This window comes from Mytilus trossulus, chromosome 9, assembly GCF_036588685.1.
Source record: "Mytilus trossulus isolate FHL-02 chromosome 9, PNRI_Mtr1.1.1.hap1, whole genome shotgun sequence".
Lineage (NCBI taxonomy): Eukaryota > Metazoa > Mollusca > Bivalvia > Mytilida > Mytilidae > Mytilus > Mytilus trossulus.
This window is the reverse complement of record NC_086381.1, coordinates 5,512,436-5,536,545: the sequence shown is the minus strand read 5'-3', so window position 1 is coordinate 5,536,545 and position 24,110 is coordinate 5,512,436. Positions and strand designations below refer to the sequence as shown.

Here is a 24,110-nt window from a genome sequence, read left to right as displayed (position 1 = left end):
CTTTAAATATGTTACTCTAAATATAAGGTTGACAGTCCAAACCTAGAACCATGAACAAAAAATTGAATTTACAAGATTTCACAACCTCACCCAAATCAAGGGTTTTTTATCTAGCTTATTACATCTGTGATCGATGTTTTGAAATTGGTAAGACCACACTAAGTCCGCGCTATAGCTCAACAAACGTTAGAGACACAGACACGCAGGGAAAAATCAATATTTTCAAGGCGCCGTTTTAACAAAGATAATCCTGTGACCAGATTCACCAAAAAATCCAAAGAGTGAATGCGATTAAACATTTTACTTCTATGAACAATCATTTTTATGGTCTAAAAAGAATCTAACTGTTATAGGGAGAATAACTGTGATTAAGACTCTAGTCTTGCCTATTGTAAACCATCTCATTATCTCTCTGCCAAATCCTTCAGATGATATTATTAAGAGAATAAATGAACTTATTTATTCAAACATATGGAACTCACCTATACATAGAGTTAAGAATGATATTCTAATCAAAGACTATTTGGAGGCTGGTTTGAAAATGCTTGATTTGAATATGTTTATAACAGCACTTAAGGTGGTACCTAACACTACAGGGAGATAACTCTGTAAAGTCAGTGAAACGTTTTAATTACGTTGTGTTTTAAAGGGAATATTAAGCTTCTCAATGATGAAAATTGATGTTTGTCAAACTTCTATATAACCAGTGTATTTTTTCTGACAAAACGGTTGGTTCAAAATTTTTGAAATTTTCATATTTTTGTTAAAGGGTCAAAATTTTATGAAAATTAAACGAGCCAAATTAATTTTAGTGAAAGTGTTGGGTACCACCTTAAATCAACATGGATTAGGAGGATTTTGCAGAGAGATAGTAAATGGCAAAATATTTTCATGTCAAATGTAGATAAAAGAAAGTTGTTTAGTTGTGGTGTTGATTATATTAGACAACTGTATATGACAGTTAACAACCATTTTTGGAAAGATGTACTAAGATCCTGGGAAATGATTATTCAAAAGGAAAGAAATTTTACTTAAGATTCATTTTTTATCAAATCCACTATGGCTAAATAATAATATTAAGATTGGTCATAAATCAGTATTTTATCAAGATTGGTTCAAAAGTGGTATTAGATTTGTCAATGATATAGTTGACCAAAATGGATTGTATATTTTATTTGATCAATTTAAGCAAATGTATAACATTAACACAGATTTTCTTAAATTTAGCAATGTTATTTCGGCAGTGAAAGAGGCATCCAAATCTTTCCCTAAAGGATCTTACAAATTAGTTTGTCCTTTTATACCATCATGTCTACAAATATTTTTAAAACATTGTAAAGGATCAAAAGATATGTATTCTGTATTGACAATAAATAATGTTATTCCTACTGGACAGCTTAAGTGGGTTAAAATTTTAGGTGAACAGAACCTGAACTGGAAAAAAGCCTTTTGCTGTTACTAAAATAGTAAATTACAGTGGCTGCAATATAGGATTAACCATTGCATTATTGCCACAAATCAGTATTTAGTTAAAATAAAATTGACTGATGATCCTTTGTGGACATTTTGTAAATCAGAAAATGAGTCTATAGAACACCTATTTTGGAATTGCAATACTGTACAAGATTTTCTACAGGATGTTGATAACTGGTTCCTTTCCGGTGGACTAAGTCTCCCAATGAATAAATTAAACTTTCTTTTAGGAGACTTATCCAAGATATTTCCCAATAACCCATATAACATGATTTTTCTTTATATTAAACAATATATGTATAATTCTAGATGCTTTAAAAAGAATCTCTCATTGCCAGCAATTATAATAAAACTGAAAGATATGTATAAATTAGAGAGTATGATGGCTGTAAAAAATAAAAAGATAACTGAATTTGACAATGTATGGAATGTTTTTGAAAAACTATTATTGTATACCGGCTTATGTCTTTTTTGTTGTTGTTACAATTACTTATGACTACTTAATTATAATCTTTTTTAAAGAAAATATTATTGCCATGTTATGTACTTGATCGGTGTTGATGGCTGTTACAAAAGAAATATGTCTCGTAAATTTTAATTTTTTTTTCAGCACAATTATGTGATATTAAAAATAAAGATAGGGATGTAACTGGATAATCCTTTTGAGTTTTGTTTTTGTTTTTTGTTTTTTGTTTTCCTTCTTTATTTATTTCTTTATTTTTTATTTCATTTTTTTATTTCTTATCTTTTCAATAGAAAATGTAAAATATTTCCAATTAAGATTTATTTATAAAAATGACATTGTATCTATCTTATATGTATTATATTGTATGTATATCATGTATATGTTGTAATTGTTGGAAATAAAAAAATCAAAAGTTAAAAAAAAAAAAAGATAGCAGTTTGATTAAATTTCAATATATATATAAAAAAAACAAAAACAAAAAAAAAACATGTTTATGAAACCGATCATGTGTATTAGTTGAAATTGACAAACCTTCAAAAAGTAAAATCTTTCAATATTAGCTTTTATTTCGTAATGCTCATGACATATTGATAACAAACTACATAATGAAATATAAAAAGCAATCAATATTTCAGATCAATATACTCAATTACTCAAATTACATAAATTGTCCTTACGTTCTAAATAAGCATAACTAAATCATAATAATTCAAAGAAAATGTAAAATCCCTGATATTCCAGGTTAAGGTTTGCAGTTGATTTTTTTAAGGATTGATGAAAGAGGAAAAAAAGATACCAGCGGGATGAGTTTCGCAAGGACCTCAATAATTTCCAGTTTGCATTTTATGTACTTATTCGACTCCGTTTGAGGATTTGTGCAACATAATAACATCGAAAGAGAAAAAAACCAAAACAGGGCTACAAACTAAAATTGAGGGAAACGTATACGATACGACAGAGACACAACATCGAACCCTGTCGTGTAATATTGTCATTTTAATGTTATAATTAACACTGCCATTAATGGGAGAAATCATTCATTGGTTAAATAAAAAATAATGCAAAGTTATACAATAATGAAATTAATGGCATACATAAATATGAACACACTTCATAATACATCAAACAAAAATAATAAAATGCAACGACATGAATAAACATAATATGAACATAACATACAGTTGTTAAATCCATTCTCATCAGTGACCATGACATTTAAATAAACGAAGCAGCATACTGCATAACTGAGTATATGAAAAACTGAAAAACACAAAAATACTGAACTCCGAAGAAAATTCAATCACATGGCAAAATGAAATGACAAAACACATCAAACGAACAGACAACAACTGTCATATTCCTGAATTTGTACAGGTATTTTCAAATGAACAGAATGACGGATTGAACCTAGTTTTATAGCGCTCAACCTCTCACTTGTATTTTCCGAGTTTTCCATACCAATTATACTTGACAACTTGGGCATTTACAAAATACATTCAGATCAATAACTGCATGAACTTTATTTGCTTATATACATTTTACTTGGTCTGTTTCAGACAGTTGTTTTAATAGCAAGCATACCTCCTTATTCTTTAAAATTATGTCGATAGAAGGAAGCTAACGACAAAATCTTAAACAAAATACGAGACAATAATTGTTATATAACAGTCTTATGAAAATTAAAGGTTAATACCCTTTTTATTGGCTTAATTATTAGTGTCATTGTATACCTATAATACAGTTAATCAAGCAAAAAAATTACCCTAACCTTGAAGTAATTGCAACAGAAGATTTTTTTGTAAATTCTTTAATGAAAAATCTGCCAAAAAAAATCAAATACCCATAACAGTTCGGTTTTGTACATTTCATCAGCAGAAGATTATATAACATAGGCCGTGTTCACATTGACCTAAATTCGGTGTTGTGTTAGTGTAACTCACACGTAAACTAAACACAATTGAGTTCCCATTGATAAAACTCAATGTTTACATGTAGTTTAAATCATGTTTTATCTACACACAGTCGATAGTCAATGTAGGCCTTGTGTAGGTTAAGTGTACACAAAACTAGGCATTTAGGACATTAGATTTACCGTGTATATATTAAGGAGGAAACTATTTTTGAGCAAAATTGATATTTTTGATAATTATTAGTATAGTTCTTTACAGAAATTGTTGCCTAAATTTTACAGATTTTTTTGGGTTAAAAAAAATTAACGTACTTTATTAACCCCTGATCAAGACTCAAAGCCCCATCATTGCCGCACCCATAAGGCAGTAATCAATTGATTTTCGGGGGGGGGGGGGCTATTATAGTTGAGTATAATGAGGTATGGATTTTGTTTTAGAAACAAATTTCCAGTTTTTGGCCCTGAAAAAAAAATTGTTTGGTTCTACATCAGCTGCCACTATATATAATGCTTGGTTTCGATCTGTCGCCAAAATTTGTCCTAAAAAAAATCAATAGCTCATGCCCCCCTACCTCCGCTCCCCTTCCCCCTCCAAAAATGATGAAGGAAATAGTTCGCTTAATTAATTTGAAAAGGTCTTCCCGAATCGACTTTACGTACACAAAAATATTCGCCAATGATCTTTACTCAAACAACGATTCACGCATAAATGCACGACTAATAACACTTAAAATAAATAAAAAAATGTTACCCTATTCCTTTACCAAATACTCCTTGGAGAAGAAATACCATTTGAAACGAACAGAAAAGATAAAAATGTAGTGATCCCTAATATTTCAATCCCTTTTTTCGGCTGTAAGCACCCTGCTGCAGCTAACGTTTTCTAATGCGTAATCGAGACATCTCTAGTATTTTCAAACTACTTCAAATTATAAAAATGGCTTTCATAAAGTAGCAACCACTTAATTTATAAAAAGAGGGAGGTTTGTTTTATGTGAGTCAGATATTGTTTTCGCGCGTACGTTTTTATTCCTTTTTTTTCGATGATGGTGATCAAATACTTTTTTTTCAATATTTAACACTATAATGTATGGGGAAACTCATGATTCAGAAGATTTTTTTTATCATCTGTATGACAATTTTTTTGTTTGTTTATCAATTAGGGATCGGAATATTTCCATTCCCACCCCGACCCCCTTTTGAAGTCAAATGGTTGTTTCCTTACCGTTAAAAAAATTGTCCCAAAATTTTGAATTCAGTTCTACTTAATGAACATTTAAATGACATATACTTTACAAGTGGGAACAAATCGTATGTACAGGTAGCTAAACAAGGTTTATAGATGTGAACAAATGTAATGTGAAACTAGTGTACACTACACTAAACTAATTGTAAACATGTTTACTCTACACGACGTTTGGTGTGAACACGGCCATAGACAAATTCGAACTGATTACCCCATCAAAGTATCATATTTGACATGAATGTTAAAAAAAATTCAACAAGAAACTGACTAATTTTTCTCTACCTTTCCAATGTTAATATCAATAAGAAATCAAATTTGATAATTTTGAGGTTTTCTCAAACTTAATTTTTCTGTGTATATTTGGGGCTTGTTGCTATATATTAGAACCAAAACATTCTCAGTTGCAATTAGTTTAAGGTTAACATTTATTTTGACTGGACTATTAGGATATACTATTTTGAATTCGAATTAAGAGATAGACTTACTGCAAACCGTCATTTTAATTTTAAAATACAAGAACACAGTCCGTCTAGTTATTGTCTCAAACCTGCAATTTGAGATTTGAAACAGGCGTGCAATAATGTGTAAGAATATTTATATGAAAAATGAAAATTAAGTGATGAATTGCAGAAATCAGACAAATGCAAATTATTATATTTTTGTTCGAACCAATGTTTCAACCTGGCTTTTTACAGGAAGAGAAACAAAATTTACAATGGAATGTTGACAAAAAGTGCTTGTAGCAAGTAAAAAAGCGCTTTAACATTGTTTATTAAATAAAAAATTAATAAAACATGCTAAGCAATTGGATTTTAAAATTAATTCTCATATGCTCTAATTTTGTTTTTTACTTAATAAAAAAAAAGTGAGACGAAATGTATCAATTGGATAGACAAACTTATAGATTGAAAATAAACTGACAAAGCCATGGCTTAAATTGGAAAGATAAACAGACAATAAAAAATGTTTTATCATGAATATATCTATCTTGAAAAATAAAGTCATAGCTTTCATAATGGTCATTGCAAATAGAGTTTATAAATTACGTGTGCGTTTGAATCGCTTATATCTTAACATGCAGAAAACCGTAGAAATGATAATTTTTTTTTGGGTGAATCTAAAAGGAACTTTAAAGTCACATATAAATTCATTTTGTAACGGGAAATTTTAACATAAACCATAAACAAAAATCACATTGTGACATACTAATAACGATTAAAACCACGAACTAAAGGAACATACATGTACAACTTTACACTGTGAGGAGGTCATTATCTTCTTCAGTTATCTTTACTATCTCATTTGCACGGCTTTGTTTTAGTGGTTTTAGTGGTTCTATCGTATTCATCTTTACCTCATGTGTTCGACTTTGTTTAAGTTTCCCTATCGTGTTCATTTCTACCTCATGTGAACGGCTTTGGCCTGGTTGTTTCGACATATTCGTATCTATCTCATGTGAACGGCTTTGTCCTGGTTGGTCTGTCGTATTCATGTCTATCTCGGGTGAATAACTTTGTTCCGGTTGTTTCGACGTATTCATCGCTCTCTCGTGTGTACGGTTTTGTTCTGGTTGTTCCGACGTATGCATGTGTAACTCGAGAGTACAGCTTAGTCTTAGTTGTTCTTCCGTTTATTATCTACCTTATGTGTACGAATTTGTCCTAGTTGTTCGTTCGTGTTCACGTCTACCTTATCTGTACAGTTTTGTCTTAGTTGCTTGATCGTACTCATGTCTACCTCATGTGTACAGCTTTGTCTTAGTTTTTTGATCGTTTTTGTCTCTATTTTATGTGTATGGCTTTGTTCTGGTTTTTCCGACGTATTCATCTCTACCTCATGTGAATGGTTTTGTCCTGGTTGTTATGTCGTATTTATCTCTACCTCATATGCACGGTTTTGACCTTGGTGTTCCGACGTATTCATCTCTATCTCATGTGAACGGTTTTGTCCTGGTTGTTATGTCGTATTTATCTCTACCTCATATGCACGGTTTTGACCTTGGTGTTCCAACATATTCATGTCTAGATCATGTGAACAGTTTTGGTCTTGCGGTTCCGACGTATTCGTCTCTACCTCATGTGAATGGGTTTCTCTTGGTTGTCTCGTCGTATTTATCCCTATCTCATATGAACGATGTTGTCCTGATTGTTTCGTCGTATTCATGTCTATCTCATGTGTACAGCTTTGTCGCAGTTGTTTGATCGTTTTGATCTCTATTTCATGTGCACGGTTTTGTCCTGGTTGTACCGTCGTATTCATCTCTATCTCAAGTAAACGGTTTTGTCCTGGTTGTTCCGATGTATTCATCTCTAACTCATTTAACCCGTTTTGTCTTGGTTGTTTGAGTCTAGTTTCCTTTCTTTGGTGCATTTGATTCTGCAGTGTACATTGGATAATTATTTTCTTGCGGAGCAAACCGATTTCATTTCTCATTTTGGTTGACATGATTATATAGATGATAAAATTTGACATACACCCTATAATTGTAAACATTCTTATACATTCCATTAGCATATTAGCAGAGAAATGTCCGTTCACTTTCTTATTATGAAACACATCTGTAAAAACAGATAAAAACCATGACATTGCATATTCATACCTTTGAATCAGCAATAATGATTGCATTGTTGATGTATGAATACTTATTCCGGTAAATAAAATACCATTAAGGTAATTAAAACACCACCACAAGTACACAATTACTTTTGGAACTTCTGTAATGAAGAAAACAATAAGAACTACAATGATCATTGCCACTGATCTTCTTTCTTGTCTCCGTTGTTCTGTCATCCGGCCTGAAAACTTGTTAGTGATTAACTTGTAGACGATGAATATTGTAGATATCATCATCACTAGACAACAACTTGTCAAAAGAACGGTTTGGATCAGGAGATATGTTACAGATGAGTATTCAAATATATCATCACCTCCGGAATGAACAAGACAACCATCTGTGAAATCTAGATCATTGTATTTCTCAGACCAAATGCTAAAATGTCTTGGAAACCCTATTGCTATGGATAATAAGAAACACAAAACACAACAAATTGCAGCTTTTTGTTTGGTCAGCTGATTTTTAGTCCAGATTGGAAATAGGATGGCTATGACTTTCTGTATCCCGAGACATGTTGTAATCATTGATGATACATTGTGGAATGTGAAGGATAATATCGAGAGATGAGAAGAAATAGAACAATACGGATATGGTAAATAACAAATGTAAAAATAACAAACATATTGTGACTGGAATACTGGTTCGAGACCATAGCACGAAAATGCAGTTAATAAATCAGCTACAGCTAAACCTTGCATAAGTATTGTAGCAGGTGAACGTAAATTTTTACGACAGAGTATAGTAAATATGACTACGTTCATTAGCATTGATATATAGGATATAACCGAACCAGCACGGAACATACCCAGTAAATAATTGTCCTCATCTAAAACAAAATTATCTCTAGCACTAAACATTATCTATATCGGACGATAGGGCATGTAAATAAGAATGTTCACCTTATTTCCAATACACAGGCAGCGAAATCAAACATTTACGACTAAAGAAACATTAACAAATGACAACGTTGATAAGCACATCATAATTTCCAATAGTTATAATTTCCTTAAAGCTATGATACACATGAACAAGTAGATATTTCCAATTTCCATGACGATATGATACACATGAACAAGTAGATATTTCGTCATCTGAGTCTTAGTATTCCGTGGTTAGTGCGGGCGGACAATATAAGGAATACGGACAATATACAGGTTTATGTCAAGCCCTTCAAAATGATTCACAGGTTGAAATTGGATATGTATTCATTTGATGATTTGTACTGGTTTAAAATTCTAAGTGACATGTATATATCATTGAGATAATTAAATGCCATATTGTAGCATAATACCAACCACTTATATTAATATAAACAATATATATGACAACTTATTTGTCCTTTTGTAAAATAACAATAGTTTACCCATGGGTTAATTCAAATGACACTTAATTAAATAATTTTCCAAAGCCCTTTTTTGAATTTATCTTTAACAGGAATGATCAAACCAAAACATTTTGAAAAAAAGAGATTTAAAACATAATCACGTGAAGATTTATAAATCATAATCACGTGAAAGCCATGTTACCAAAAGGATATAAAACAATAGCCAAATCCGTCAAATAATGGTTACATGAAATATCAATCTATGTAAATTTTGGACTATTTTTAATCTCGATCTGTTTCTGAAAATCATTTTTACATAATTTTGATTTAAAGCCATGTATGCAAACATTTAAATTTGCCTATGTGAAATTTATAAATTTGTTATATATACATTGAACGACAAATAAATATGACGTAAAATTTTCTGACGTCAGACACACGAATCAATGAATGTGATTGTAGATAGATGTTTTTTTTTTCTGTTAAAGTGTTCCTTATAAAATTGTTACACGATGAGGACTGTTGTCCTGGGATAAGAAAATCCTTAGCTTTTCGAAAAATTCAAAGTTTTGTAAACAGGAAATTTATGAAAATGGTCCGAGAACACAATTAATTCGTAGTGCATTTCTTTTAGAACATAAATGAAAATAAAAAAAATCCCACCTGCGCTTTCTCAAAGAAACTTTCACAGTGTGTTGTACTACTTTTGGGACAAATTATATCAAATTTATAGAAAACTTTTTTATGTTCAGGGCGTCTTGAAATCTTTTGACAACCTTTTTCAACTGGACCAAATCACTACTTTCCTTTAAAATACTGGATCCAAATTTTTTGACAGTGTAATTTCATCCCCCTACTTGCAATTTAAGGCATTGAACATGGAGAAATACATTTGGAAGGGGTATAAAAATTAATGGCAAGTAACCCACTGTCAACACTAGGTACTATATATAATTATTATTCATGTCAACACTCAGTGGTGTAAAATAGTTATCAAAGGTACCAGGAATATAATTAAATACGCCAGACGCGCATTTCGTCTACACAAGACTCATATACATGTTGCTATTTATGTATTGTTGTCATTTTGTTTATTTTCTTTGGTTACATCTTCTGACATCAGACTCGGACTTCTTTTGAATTGAATTTTAAATGTGCGTATTGTTATGCGTTTACTTTTCTACATTGGCTAAAGGTATAGAGAGAGGGTGAATATCTCATAAACATGTTTAACCCCGCCGCATTTTTGCGCCTGTACCAAGTCAGGAGCCTCTGGCCTTTGTTAGTCTTGTAATTTTTTTATTTTAGTTTCTTGTGTACACTTTGGAAATTAATATGGCGTTCATTATCACTGAACTAGTATATATTTGTTTCGGGGCCAGCTGAAGGACGCCACCAGGTGCGGGAATTTCTCGCTACATTGAAGACCTGTCAGTGACCTTCTGCTGTTCTTATTTTGTCGGGTTGTTGTCTCTTTGACACATTCCCCATTTCCATTCTGCTGGTATAATTTTGTATGGGTTGTGTGTCCTTTCTGTCAATTAAATGGGGAAACATTATTGAATTCTTCAATGTCACATGATTACGTGTGACCCAATGGAATTGTTTGTTATATATATATATATATATGTAAGGTATGAAATGAGAAATGCTAGAAATCCGTTATGCTGTTGATCCGACAGTTCCTTGTTAAACTATTCATTAAACTTTATATGTACTAACAGTATATGTAATAGCTCTATAAGGTCACGCTTAAATCAGAATCAGATCGCATCAATTTTTATTGTTAAATGTAAAGGAAAGAATATTGTGTATATATTCATGACACACACCATCACCCCTCAAAACCCCGATACAAATGTATCTGGACGTTGAAGCGTTTGAAGCGATAATCAGGACAACATTTGGGATGACAATGACTTCGAATGCCTCTCTAGAACTTATTTGAGTAAATATAAATATATCAATGTGCATGTTAGTTTATTTATTCAATTATACAATTGTTGTAAGTTTTAGATATTGTATAAAACGTTTGATAAAACTGCAATATGCAAAACGCACAGACATGGTGCAATTTTATACGGTTAATGATATAAACAATGCTGAATATCTTTTCGTGCATACACCTTTGAGTATTAATACCTTAAGCAATACTAAATAACTATACATTGAAATACTACGTGCCTTCGAATGTGCCCTAGAACTTAGAATAAACGCAATATCACACAAAATAAATATTCTCTTACCGTATTGTTCGTTCCACCAAATGTGTTGCGTTCGTTGTGCGTTTTCGAAAAATCACTGTACAGTTCGTTGACAAAAACCGTCACAAATCACTTTCTTGTCAAGGTCGAGATGGTGTCGGCGACCCCTTAACTGTATTTTATTGTAAATGTTTATCTATTAACTTAGTAAAAAAAGTTGAACTTAAAATATCTGTCATACAAAGCCAAAATTGAAATATTTAGTCAGCGTACATCTGCTTGGAATGTTTCTAATGAAAATTGAGACTGTCAATGTTATTCCAGATGAAATGAACAGATACCGATGTTGGTTCAAATTCGCCTAGACGAAAGCAGACATATATGTAGAAGCTCGTTGAACTTAATTTGCCGAATGCCATAGGAGTCATTCCAACTGCTTTATTTTTTTTATGATTTTTTTTACATGTAAAACTTTTTTTTTAATGGTGTGATGGCCAGTGAGACAACTTTCCACTAAAGTTTAAATGAAGTGGGTGTGTAGAGCAACTTTTATAGTCTTACCATACAGTCGCTAAAAAAGGCCCAGATAAAAAAAAATATATGAAAAATTAAAACAATAAAACTAACGGTTATTTATTTATAACTTATGAATTATGTATTAATGAAAGAAAAAATGACAGATTTATATAACCAATGTACTACAGGATCCTGACGTTGGACCGACAAAAGAAGTGTTTTGGGATTAAACATGTGAGCCCCAAAGATCTCCCTAACCTGGAAGACTTGTGTAACAACACAACATAATAAAACAATTCAGTTGCAATTGGCTAAACTCAAAATGTCGGTACAAGGCACAAAAAAACATATACAAAAAATATCGACAAAGGAGTAATTGTAGTAACTGATAGTTATTTCAAAGCGAAATACAACTAAGAAGAAAATAAAGTATCTAAAGTGTTAATCAGTATATCCTACGTTTTTATGTAAAGACGTAATAAAACGCCTGAACCTGTGCAATGCCCAATATAAACAGTATCGAGAGGATGTACATTATTATGAGTTCTTATAAATGTGCATATATTGTAATAATGTTAAGTGGTGTTTTAATTTAACAGGTACAGCAAAACTTTCTATATTGTGACCATTTTTTTTTATTTATGAAAGAATTTGGTGAAGGGTGACTAGGCAATATACTGTTAGATATGATCACTTTGGTCTTTTTTCGACCGTCAGTAAAAACTGACCGAAGTTGGCCACCCGTTTAGTTGTGTGGGATGTAAAAGTACATACTCACGTCCAGCGAATGGGAATATAAAATCCAATGTCTCGTATAGAGAGTACCACGCTAACTACAATGTACGAACCCCTGCAAAAACTTTACGAGAGCTTCATAAATAGCCTGTTGAAAGGCAACATTTGTGTTCTTATTCAATATACATCATTTTATCCAGTGGCAGTCCAAACGTCCTTGACGTAATTCCGGAGGGCCTCCTTCCATGACTTACATGTAGTATGTGTTGCTACTTTGTGCTTATCCTGAACATGCATGACATATTTGCAAGTGAACGTTAAGCAACCAACAATCCATTACGTATGCGTGTCTTAAACAAATAAAAGGGTCCATAAATTGTTCAGTACCAACATAAAAAAAAAAACACAGCAAACGTCTAAGGTTAGGTTGATGATTGATGCTATGCTCAACCCATAATTTAAAAATGACCCCAAGGGTAACTGGGGAGTATAAATATGGTCCCTGTGGTCTTCTGCGAAATAAATCAAAATATGAATGAAATGTATATGGGTGGGTATAGACTTTAGGTGTAATACCACCATTGATTTTTCCCTATTAGGCTATGTTAAATTGGCACTTTAAAAAAAAATGTACAGTATTTACCTTTATTTCAACTAAAGAAATACTTTGAATGTGTAAAGTTTAATCCTTTCCAGTAATACAGTGAAAATGTCACACTACATTTCATTGCATATAAGAAAATAATCATCACCGGAAGTAAACAACCCAATTTTTACACTGTTATTTACTGATTATCTGCTTTGGTAACTATGTAACCTTAACGTTCCAAAATATTTTATAAGACCATCAAATAAAAAAAGAATGATGCTTTCAGACATCCAACATACTTATTTACGACTCAGACAAATTTAAGTGCATTGAAATGCAGGGTATATTTTCTACAACTGTCAAATTCAAGGAAATATTTTTTTAGGCCTACTTTCGTATGCAACCGGATGTGACGTACCATGATTTGGTGGTATTACACCTTTACGGTGTTTATAACCAGAATGACCTGACCAATCAGATTTTTGCACCACAGTAGAGAGACCTTAGTGTTCGAGGAATATAAGCATAATCTGTATACATTAAATATTAAACAAACACAAAAACATAATTGAAGAAGGCAAACCAGTTAATATGAATAATTGTCTCTTTATCTTTATATCTTCACATTAAAGTAACTATATTACTATGTATGGCTATCAGTTACATGTTCATTGTTTACACATATTTTTAAGCCTTAATGTATCTCTATGGTAATCTATGACCCCTAGCACCCGACTCTGAGATTCAGGCCAAAAAGGTTAACCTATAATCCATTGATTGTTTTTGATTGCTTCTTATATTAAGAGGAAGATGTGTTATTGAAACAGCTCTTCACAAGAGATCAAACGAAACAAAAATGAACAACTATAGGTCACCGTACGGCCTTTAACAATAAACGAAGCCCACACCGCTATAAAACACACCGAAATGACAAATTTAGTGCAATTCATACGGGCAAACTAACGGCCAAATTCATGCAAAAATAGTGAACAAAAATATATATATAACTACTGAATTACACGCTCCTGGTTTTGGACAGGCTCATACAGAAAATGGCGGGATTAAACATGTTAGCGGGCACCCAACCACCCACCACCTAACCGTACATTGACTGTCGTATGGAAAACACTTTCAAAAATGTTATCAAATTAGAAATCGGACGTCGTGTGTATCTGTATGCTTAAGCCATAGTTACATCTGTCGAGTTATTGTGTTTTCCTACCAATACACACTTTCGTATACCTGAGGATTATTTTACATGTAAAAATTTCCTCCCAGAGTTTTTCGACAATACAACGGAAATTATGGGTGGCTGTCTGCATGTTAGGGTGGTAAATTGTTATTTTCAATCAGGAGCCTGTAATTCAGTGGTTGTCGTTTGTTTATGTGTTACATATTTGTTTTTCGTTCATTTTTTTTACATAAATAAGGCCGTTAGTGTTCTCGCTTGAATTGTTTTACATTGGCTATCGGAGCCTTTTATAGCTAACTATATGCGGTATGGGCTTTGCTCATTGTTGAAGGCCGTACGGTGACCTATAATTGTTAATGTTTGGGTCATTTTGTCTTTTGTGGATAGTTGTCTCATTGGCAATCATACCACATCTTCTTTTTTATATATTGGTTATAATCATATCAAAGCATAATTAAATACATGCAAAATTCATAGACAAACGCAATATTGTGTCAACGACGCGTACAGTATAAAATAGTTATCAATGGTACCAGGATTATAATTTAGTACGCCAGACGCGCTAGATGTATACATAAGAAACATCAGTGACGCTCATACCGAAATAGTTATAAACCAAACAAATACAAAATTGAGAGCATTGAGGATCCAAAATTCCCAAAAGTTGTGCCAAATACAGCTAAGGTAAAAAGTGTAATGACAACGAAACTTTAGTTATCATTGTCATGTTTTCACTGTTCATACACTTGTCTTTTCAATTGGTTATTTTAAAAATAGGTTTTTTGTTAATTTCACAGAATTAACCTAAAAAAAAAATACTACATACTGTTACAAGTTAACTGTCTATACATAAAAACTAAGGAGCATATTAAAAAAAATTAAGCAGAAACCCAGTAAAAAGCACACAAAAGAAATGAAAATTAATGTTTGATAAGTTAAAAAAAAGAAGAAAACTTGAATTAATAAATGTTCTATTGGCTTTACACGATAAATAAAGATTCATAGTTGTGGATTTTATGTATCTTATATACGTTTTGTTACTTGAAATGCAGTATTAAGCTTCGAAGTATTTGTAAAGTTTGGAATCACAGTCAAATTTTAATAAAACATTCGATTTTGGCAGGTTCAAATCAAACTGAATCTATTTTGTGTATAATCAGCAATTTCAAGTGCACCTTTTAAAGTTCAGGCGTGTTCGAGTTGACTATTCTGACTTGAAAACGTATAAAGCAAAAATATTTAAAACATCATATCGCTTCAGATTGTTTGAAATTATAAGGAAAGCCTACAGGATAAATTAATAACATTACAAATTCACAGTTATATATACAACATATATATTGATCAAGTGAAATACCTTTATTAAGAGTTCTAAATCAGAGTAGGTGTATTGTCACACTCCGGAAATTTACGGATCTGTTCCGTCATTATGTTGATTTTTATGATGATGTCTGCCAATCGGCAACAGCGGCAAAGCCAAACAAACCTTTTTTTTATGGAATTCAACCCTCCACAGGGTGAGTTTTCTGATAAACTGTAGTTTATAACCTTTATTTGTATGTCCGATTAACGTATTTAAAGTCTAAGGTCAGTCCTTTTGATTTAAATTGTGATTTCAAACGATTCTCAGGAGTCATATCTCACGTCACACTTATTTTGTATTTTACATGTTAAATTAAGCATTCCGATGTTTATTTGATGGTTATATATACATGATATATTCCTGCATTTATTAGACACAATTCTCAGTCAATTTAAGCTTCTTAATTTGCGATTTTTGATTTTACTCCGCCGGTTTGTCAAGATAATTTTTGTATGGAACGCCATTAGAGCCATATATTTAGGCGTACGTTTTCCCCTAAAACAGTATGTGTATGGAACGCTTTTCGTGTTATAATTTTGTTATTTAAAATGTAATTTTATGGCATTTTTAGATCATTTTTTGTTGTTTCATAAGATAAACATATTTTTCAATGCATGGAGAACATTGTTAATACTAATTGTACTATTATTTTGTGAAAATTGTCCATTGTGAACATTGTGCTTATTAGATTCATTTTTGTATATTTTCAGTTTTTTACCCTCTCTGGAGGTCTGCAATAAAAGATAGTAACAACTCAGGTTCAGCTTATCTTTGACATTACAGTAAAAAACCTCGGTATCGGGAAGAATAACCATGGATTCAGAAAGAACTTTTCGTGAGGCAAGGAGACTTACTCCAGAAGGACAATTGATGTTCGAGGAGAATGTAAGACAGTTTACTTCAAAACTACGAATTCAACACAGATATATAGACATGATTTTTGGAGATATACATGAGCACACCCATATGACTAAACCATTAGCTTGTACTTATAAACAAGAACTAATGAAACATTTTAAGGAATATGAAGAAATTGTCGCAAATATGACGACTATTTAATTTCTCAACGGTGTGATGAAAGTTCTCGTGAAAGATCTTCGCATAATTTGATTGCTAGTTCGTTACAACAGAAAGTCTCTAAAGCAATAGATAAGCTAGAAGCAATGTTGCAAACCTTTGATATGGAAGAACTAAATAAAATTAAAAGTGAACAATTAACAGAAATCATTCAACCACCCGACGCATTTAGAGAACCGTCAAATACTGGTGTAGATAGAAAATCTAATTGTTCAAGAGGAAGTTCTCATCTTTCTCGACAGAGAGCCAAAGTTGAAGTCGCAAAGACCAGAGCAAAATTTGCACAAGAAGAAGTTGAACTTATGCGTAAACAAACAGCCATACAAGCAGACATGAAACTTCTAAGTGTGAAACGCGATATAGAGGAAGCGGAATGTGAACTCAGAGTCTTGAATGAGAATTTTGATGAAGATTGTGCTATTTCAGAGCCAAACAAAGAAGACGTCAAAAGACGTACTGCAGAATTCATACTAAAACAAACTGATCAAAATGCCAATATGCCTTTAACTCAAAATTTAAATGTTGATGCACCTACATTTAAACCAGCAGTAGTAAATCAAATGCCTACTGCCACATTTACTCAGACAGACGCCTGTAGAGAGTTTACACAATTCATTGTTAAAAAGGACTTGTTGTTATCACGGCTCTGTAAATATGATGACACACCTGGTTATTTCTTAGCTTGGAAAGCAAGTTTTACAAATGTAATGCGTGAATTAAACGTTACTCCGTCTGAAGAATTAGACTTATTGGTAAAATGGTTGGGACCCGAAAGTTGCAAACAAGCATTGAGCATTCGAGCAGCTAATGCAGGAAACGCATCTCAAGGTGTAGCCAGAATTTGGGCTAGACTTCAAGACAGATTTGGAAGTCCCGAAATTGTAGAAAGTGCTTTACGTAAGAAACTTAATAACTTTGCCAAAATCGGCAATAAAGACAATAAACGTTTATTTGAGCTTTTTGACATAGTTTCAGAAATAGAAGCAGTTAAAGAGAATGACATGTATAGAAGTATTTTTAGTGTTTATGACTCATCGGCTGGTGTAAACATTATAATAGCAAAACTGCCATATAATATCCAAGAAAAATGGACAACAGAGGCCACCAGATATAAGACTCAAAACCACATGGTATATCCACCATTTACAGTATTTACCCAGTTTTTGCAAAGGATTGCAAAAATGAAAAATGATCCCAGTTTTTTCTTTGAGGATTGTCGAGAAGCCAAAGTACAGAATACTACAAATACAACAAACAATCGTTATGGAAATACAAGAAATCAGATACTAGTATCTTGTGCACGTACTGAAACCTCATTGTCGAAACCGTTCACTGATAAAGTAAAAAGTTCAGACTCGGTATGTCCTGTGCATGGAACTAATCACTTACTGAATGAATGTAGAGGATTTCGCATGAAACCAATTTCAGAACGAATGGAGTTCTTAAAGAAGAATGGAATTTGTTTTCGCTGTTGTGGGCCTAAGCGCCATCTTAGAAGAGACTGCAAAGAGTTCTTGAAATGTTCAGTCTGTCAAAGTCGGGAACACCCTTCTGCTTTACATACCGATATCGGAAATATTAGAAAGAACGAACCCCCAGAATCTCACGAGGGGGAGAATGAGAAGTTATAACAGCATGCACACAAATATGTGGTCAATTATCTGGCACCAGTAAGTCATGTTCAAAACTTATGTTAGTAAAAGTGTATCCAAAAGGACAACCTGAACAATCACACATGATGTATTCTTTAATAGATGATCAAAGTAACAAGTCATTGGCCACTTCCAACTTCTTTTATTTGTTTTCTGATAATGGACCAGAAACTGAATATGTTTTGTCGTCTTGTGCTGGAAAATTTACATCATCTGGACGTTTAGCTAGGGACTACGTGATAGAAGCTTTAGATGGGTCATGTGCATTTGACTTACCAACTATCACAGAATGTAATGACATTCCGAACAATAGACAGGAAATAGCGTCCCCTAATGTGGCTATGCAATATCCTCATCTTGTAGACATTGCTCCTTACATTCCTGAAATCAATGAGCATGCACAGATTGATCTTTTGATAGGAAGAGATTTGATATCAGTTCACCATGTACTCGATCAACGTCTTGGCAAAGGTAACCTCCCATATGCACAGAAGCTGCCTTTAGGTTGGGCTATAATTGGTGAAGTGTGTCTCGGAAAAACTCATCCGCCTGGCATTCTAGATTTCGTTAATGTAAACAAGACTATCATTTTGAGTAATGGCCGTGCTACTTTTCTTAAACCTTGCCAAAGTGAATTACAAGTAGGTACAAACATTTTCCGTACAACTGACAACGATGAAAAAATTGGAGCATCAATCGGAGACGATACATCCTGAAGATCATGAATTCAGGTTTTGTTAAAAATTCAGATGGTTGTTGGGTTGCTCCATTGCCCTTCCGTGAGCATCGGCCAATATTAGAAAACAACAAACAAGTAGCTTTGAAGAGAGCAAAATCTTTCGATTACAGCTTGAAAATTAATTCTACAAAACGAGAACATGTCATACAATTCATGCAGAAAATCATTGAAAATGGTCATGCTGAAATAGCGCCACCATTGGCTATATCGTCTGAATGTTGGTACTTACCTATGTTTGGGATATATCACCCCAGAAAACCTGACAATATCCGAGTGGTATTTGATGCGTCCGCAGTGTGTAATGGTCATTCATTAAATAACGTTCTGTTAAAAGGACCAGACCTCACAAACAGCCTGTTAGGGATTTTACTACGTTTTCGAAAAGAGGCTATAGCAGTAACTGCTGACGTCGAACAAATGTTCTATAATTTCAAAGTGAGTGAAGAGCATCGTAATTACCTTCGCTTCATTTGGCATTCTGATAATGACATAGAAAAACCATTGATTGATTACCGTATGACTGTTCACGTATTTGGCAACAGTCCCTCGCCGTCAGTGGCAACTCATGGACTTCGCAAATCTGCTGAGACTGCTGATCAAGATGTGAAGGATTTTGTAAATCGCAACTTTTACGTAGACGATGGTCTGTTGTCGTGTCAAAATGTTGAGACAGCTGTTGATTTAGTTAAGAGAACTCAAAGTGCATTGTCAAGTGGTGGTAATCTGAGGTTACATAAAATAGCCTCAAATAGCAAACATTTGTTAAGCCAGTTTCCAGTTGATGATCTGGCTAAAAATCTCAAAGATCTGAAATTTGAAAATGACTGCTTACCTTTGCAAAGAAGCCTAGGTATGGCTTGGGATATTAACAATGACTGTTTTACCTTTCAAGTAGCGCATGACATCAAGCCATTTAGCAAGCGTGGTGTATTATCAACGATCAACTCACTGTTTGATCCGATTGGCTTCACAGCCCCTGTTTCAGTTCGTGGTAAACTTCTCTTACGTGATATGATGACTTCACTAGGACACACTGAATGGGATGACCCATTACCTGATACTTACCTACATCCATGGAAGCAGTGGATTAATACGTTACCTGATCTTGAACAATGCTGTATTCCGCGTATGTATAGTGACATCTCATATGCAGAAGCTTCGAACAGAGAAGTTCATATCTTTTGTGATGCTTCCAAAGAGGCAATAGGTGCAGTGGCTTATTTGAGATTAATTGACTCACACCATGTAACAGTTAGTTTTTTATTGGGAAAAGCTAAGGTTGCGCCTTCGCATGGGAATACTATTCCTCGATTAGAACTGTGCGCTTCTGTTCTTGCCGCAGAATTATCAGATCTTGTCAAAGAGCATCTAGGTATAGATCAAAGTGAAATGTACTTTTACTCAGACAGCAAAATAGTGTTAGGTTACTTGACAAATGAGTCAAAGAGATTTCATGTATACGTTGGAAACCGAGTGCGACGAATTCGAGTCTCTTGTGATCCAAAACGATGGAGTCATGTTTCAACTGAAAATAATCCAGCAGATATTGCAACACGTGGAATTAACCCTGCAGAGTTATCAAATAGTTTATGGATAAAGGGACCAGCATTTCTTTATGACATATCCCTTGAAAATTTAGATAACGGTCCACATCAGTTGGTTGATGTTGATAGTGACAAGGAGATTCGCCCAGAGGTGCAAGTAGCTAAAACACAAACTGTAGCTCAAAATAATGTACATAGATTAGGGACACACAGATTCTCAAAGTTTTCAGAATGGAGAACTTAAGTCAGAGCAATTTCCTCATTGAAACAACGTGTTAGAAATCGAGCTCATCATAACGATAAACCTGAACATTTAGATGCATACAAACAACCAGATGCTTTGAAACAAGCTCAACAATTCATAATTCGTGAGGTTCAAATGGAAATTTATAGAGACGAAATAGACAGTATCAAACATGGAAAATCGTTACATAACAACAGTTCTCTCTCGCAACTATCGCCCATACTTGATGTTGATGATACCTTAAGAGTTGGTGGTCGCTTACGAAACTACAAAGATTGTTCAGATCTTTCAAAACATCCTATTATCTTACCAAAACATCACCATATATCATTACTTATTGTTCGACACTTCCATGAAAAAGTGGCTCATCAAGGCAGAAGCCTCACAGATGGTGCTATCCGTACAGCTGGTTTTTGGATTTTAGGCAGTCGTCGTTTAGTTTCTTCATTGCTGCATAAATGTGTGATATGTCGTAAGCTTCGTGGTTGTTTCGGTTGTCAGCAAATGGCAGATTTGCCTCAGGACAGATTGACACCATCACCGCCATTTACATTCGTCGGTGTTGACACTTTTGGCCCATGACCTATAGCATATAGACGCACTCGTGGAATACAAGCTAATCAGAAAAGATGGGCACTTATGTTTACATGCCTTGTCAGTAGAGCAATTCATATAGAGGTCATAGAGGAGCTCAGCAGTGCTTCATTTATAAATGCGTTGCGTCGTTTCATTGCCTTAAGGGGTGAAGTTAAACAATTCCGTTCAGATAGGGGAACAAATTTTGTTGGCAGTTCAAAAGAGTTAAATATGATTACTGAATTTGTTGAAAAAGACTCCGTGAAAAGTTTTCTCTCAAACAACGACGTCTTGTGGCAATTTAATCCTCCACACGCCTCCCACATGGGAGGCGTGTGGGAAAGGATGATTGGTGTTTCACGTAAGATTCTCGATTCAATGTTATTACGAGAAGGTTCGAAAAATCTTACGCATGAAGTTCTAACTACCTTGTTATCGGAGGTAACAGCAATAGTGAATGCAAGACCCTTGGTTCCAGTGTCAACGGACCCAGAATCACCATGCGTTCTTTGTCCGGCAATGCTTTTAACACATAAAACAAATCAGGACAATATTTCTTTTCCAACGTTTGGAAAGAAAAACATGTTGAAATCTCAATGGAAGCACACTCAATTTCTAGCAGAAGAGTTTTGGAACCGCTGGCGTAACGAATATTTAAACCGTCTACAAACTCGACAAAAATGGACTGGTGAAAACAGTAATATGAAGGAAGGCGATTTAGTACTTTTAAGAGATAATGAATGTGCTCGCAACTATTGGCCAGTCGCAATCGTTGAAAAGACATTCCCTAGTTCTGATCAGAAAGTCAGAAAGGTTCAAATTCGTGTCGTGCGTGATGGGAAACCGGTTAGTTATGTGAGACCAATCAACGAACTAGTAATGTTGGTAGCACTAGAAGCCCGATTTCAGTCTGAAACGGCCATTTTGGTCTGATCACATCTTGATTGACTGGATTTACCGCTAGAGAAATTCGTCCAGATATTTCAGATCGTTTAGTCGCCGTTCAGATCGATAGCCTCATCAGGTAAATCAGTTCGTTAAGGCGTATCAAGACGGAAAAGACTGAATCGTCTAGCGGGTTGTTTAGACCCGTTAAGACCGTGTCAGACCAAAACAGACCATTGATACAAAATTACGTTCAACATGTTCAGACCCTGTTTAGATCCGTTTAGTATACCGGTTTGATAACACGAGTTGTGCCCCTTCTACTCGATAATGCATTTTAGATTAATTTGTATATATGGTTTTTTTTTTATATTAGGATTTGTTTGAAGTATTATTTTGATTAATTACAAAGAAAAATTAAATCTTCTGTTGATTCTTTATTTCTTTTCTTGTTTTGTCGAGGAACTAATAAACTATTCGTCTATATATGTTGTTTATTTTTTTAATAAATGTTAGTTTATATAAATGTATATTGGTAATTAAATGCAAGGACGTATGTTAATTGTATACACACCAGAATGTATGCCATAAACCTTAAAATGTTGTGAACACCGGTGAAAATGGTTTCGTATTTGATGATTAGTAACGGAAAATCCTAAACGTAACCTAAAAAAGTTAAGGATCCACAGAAATGCACCGGAGGCAAATTAACACATGCATATTTTGGTTTTATGTATGACATTTGCTTTAATTCGTTTTCTGTTGATATATGTCCTAGTTAACCGTTGAAGCTGTTGCTTTTTGTTTGCATGTGTATTAATTTAGTGAGATTTACTCTATTTAAGTTGGAAAAAAATATTCCCGACATCCGGAAATTCGAAAAAAGACTTCTCGGATCCCGAAACCTGATCATCATACTGCATTCATTCAGTCTCTGTCGGGACAGTGTTAAAGTATCACCGTATAATATGCATTTTCTAATCCATATGATAGGTATACTGTACTTAGTATACATATGGCGTTAACTTAAACAAAATCTATTTTAGTTAAAATGGTTGAGTTCGATGGCACGTGCTAGTAATCAACCGGGTCAACAGGTAACAAAATCAATGATCCGTAACGTAAGAAAGTACATGCCTATTATATCTTACAATTACTCTCATCATCATTCTTAATAGAAAGGTGCCGTACGGCTAAACGTTAATAAAGAATTAATGAATTTGTGTATACACGTATTAGTGATGTCTGATCGTCAGTTTTTAATATACATGCTTATGTTTTCAAGATTTTAAATTGAGCAAAAAATAAACATTGGTCACGCTCGACAGATTTCGATATGAGACAGTCACACGTGCCGTTACAATAGCCAGTGTACACGCATCAGCGCACACATGTATGTCAAATAGGTCTGATTGGAGGAATGTTTCCGAAAACACGCCTACCTCAAACTAATACCCAATCAAACGCCTTTACCAGAAACATAAATAATACTTGGAGATTTGGTTGCGTATTATATTCTTTTATTATTTTATTATTTACTTAATCTTAAATTTTTTACTTTTTTTATTCATTTATTTATCCAAATTTTTGCTTTTTAAATTTTTGTTTTTATTAAACTTTCTCATCATTCTAAATTATTTAGATTACCACATGGTAAACATATTAAATTATTTAATGCCCAAAAAGGCGCAAGCCAGGGCCGACCGTGCAAGGGCTGTATAGCCAGTCAAGGTCGTTAAAAACTTCCATTTGTTGGTTGCGT

General features: G+C 33.6%; 2 protein-coding genes across 2 annotated transcripts; both read left to right on the top strand.

Annotated features, from left to right (window-relative positions):
* The first annotated feature begins 19,081 nt into the window (after positions 1–19,081).
* Positions 19,082–20,887, top strand: LOC134683625 (uncharacterized). The gene has a single exon (XM_063542936.1). The coding sequence runs from the start codon at positions 19,082–19,084 to the stop codon at positions 20,885–20,887; it is 1,806 nt and encodes a 601-aa protein (XP_063399006.1).
* Positions 20,888–21,022: 135 nt separating this feature from the next.
* On the top strand, positions 21,023–21,469 carry LOC134683623 (uncharacterized). The gene has a single exon (XM_063542934.1). The coding sequence runs from the start codon at positions 21,023–21,025 to the stop codon at positions 21,467–21,469; it is 447 nt and encodes a 148-aa protein (XP_063399004.1).
* Positions 21,470–24,110: the final 2,641 nt, after the last annotated feature.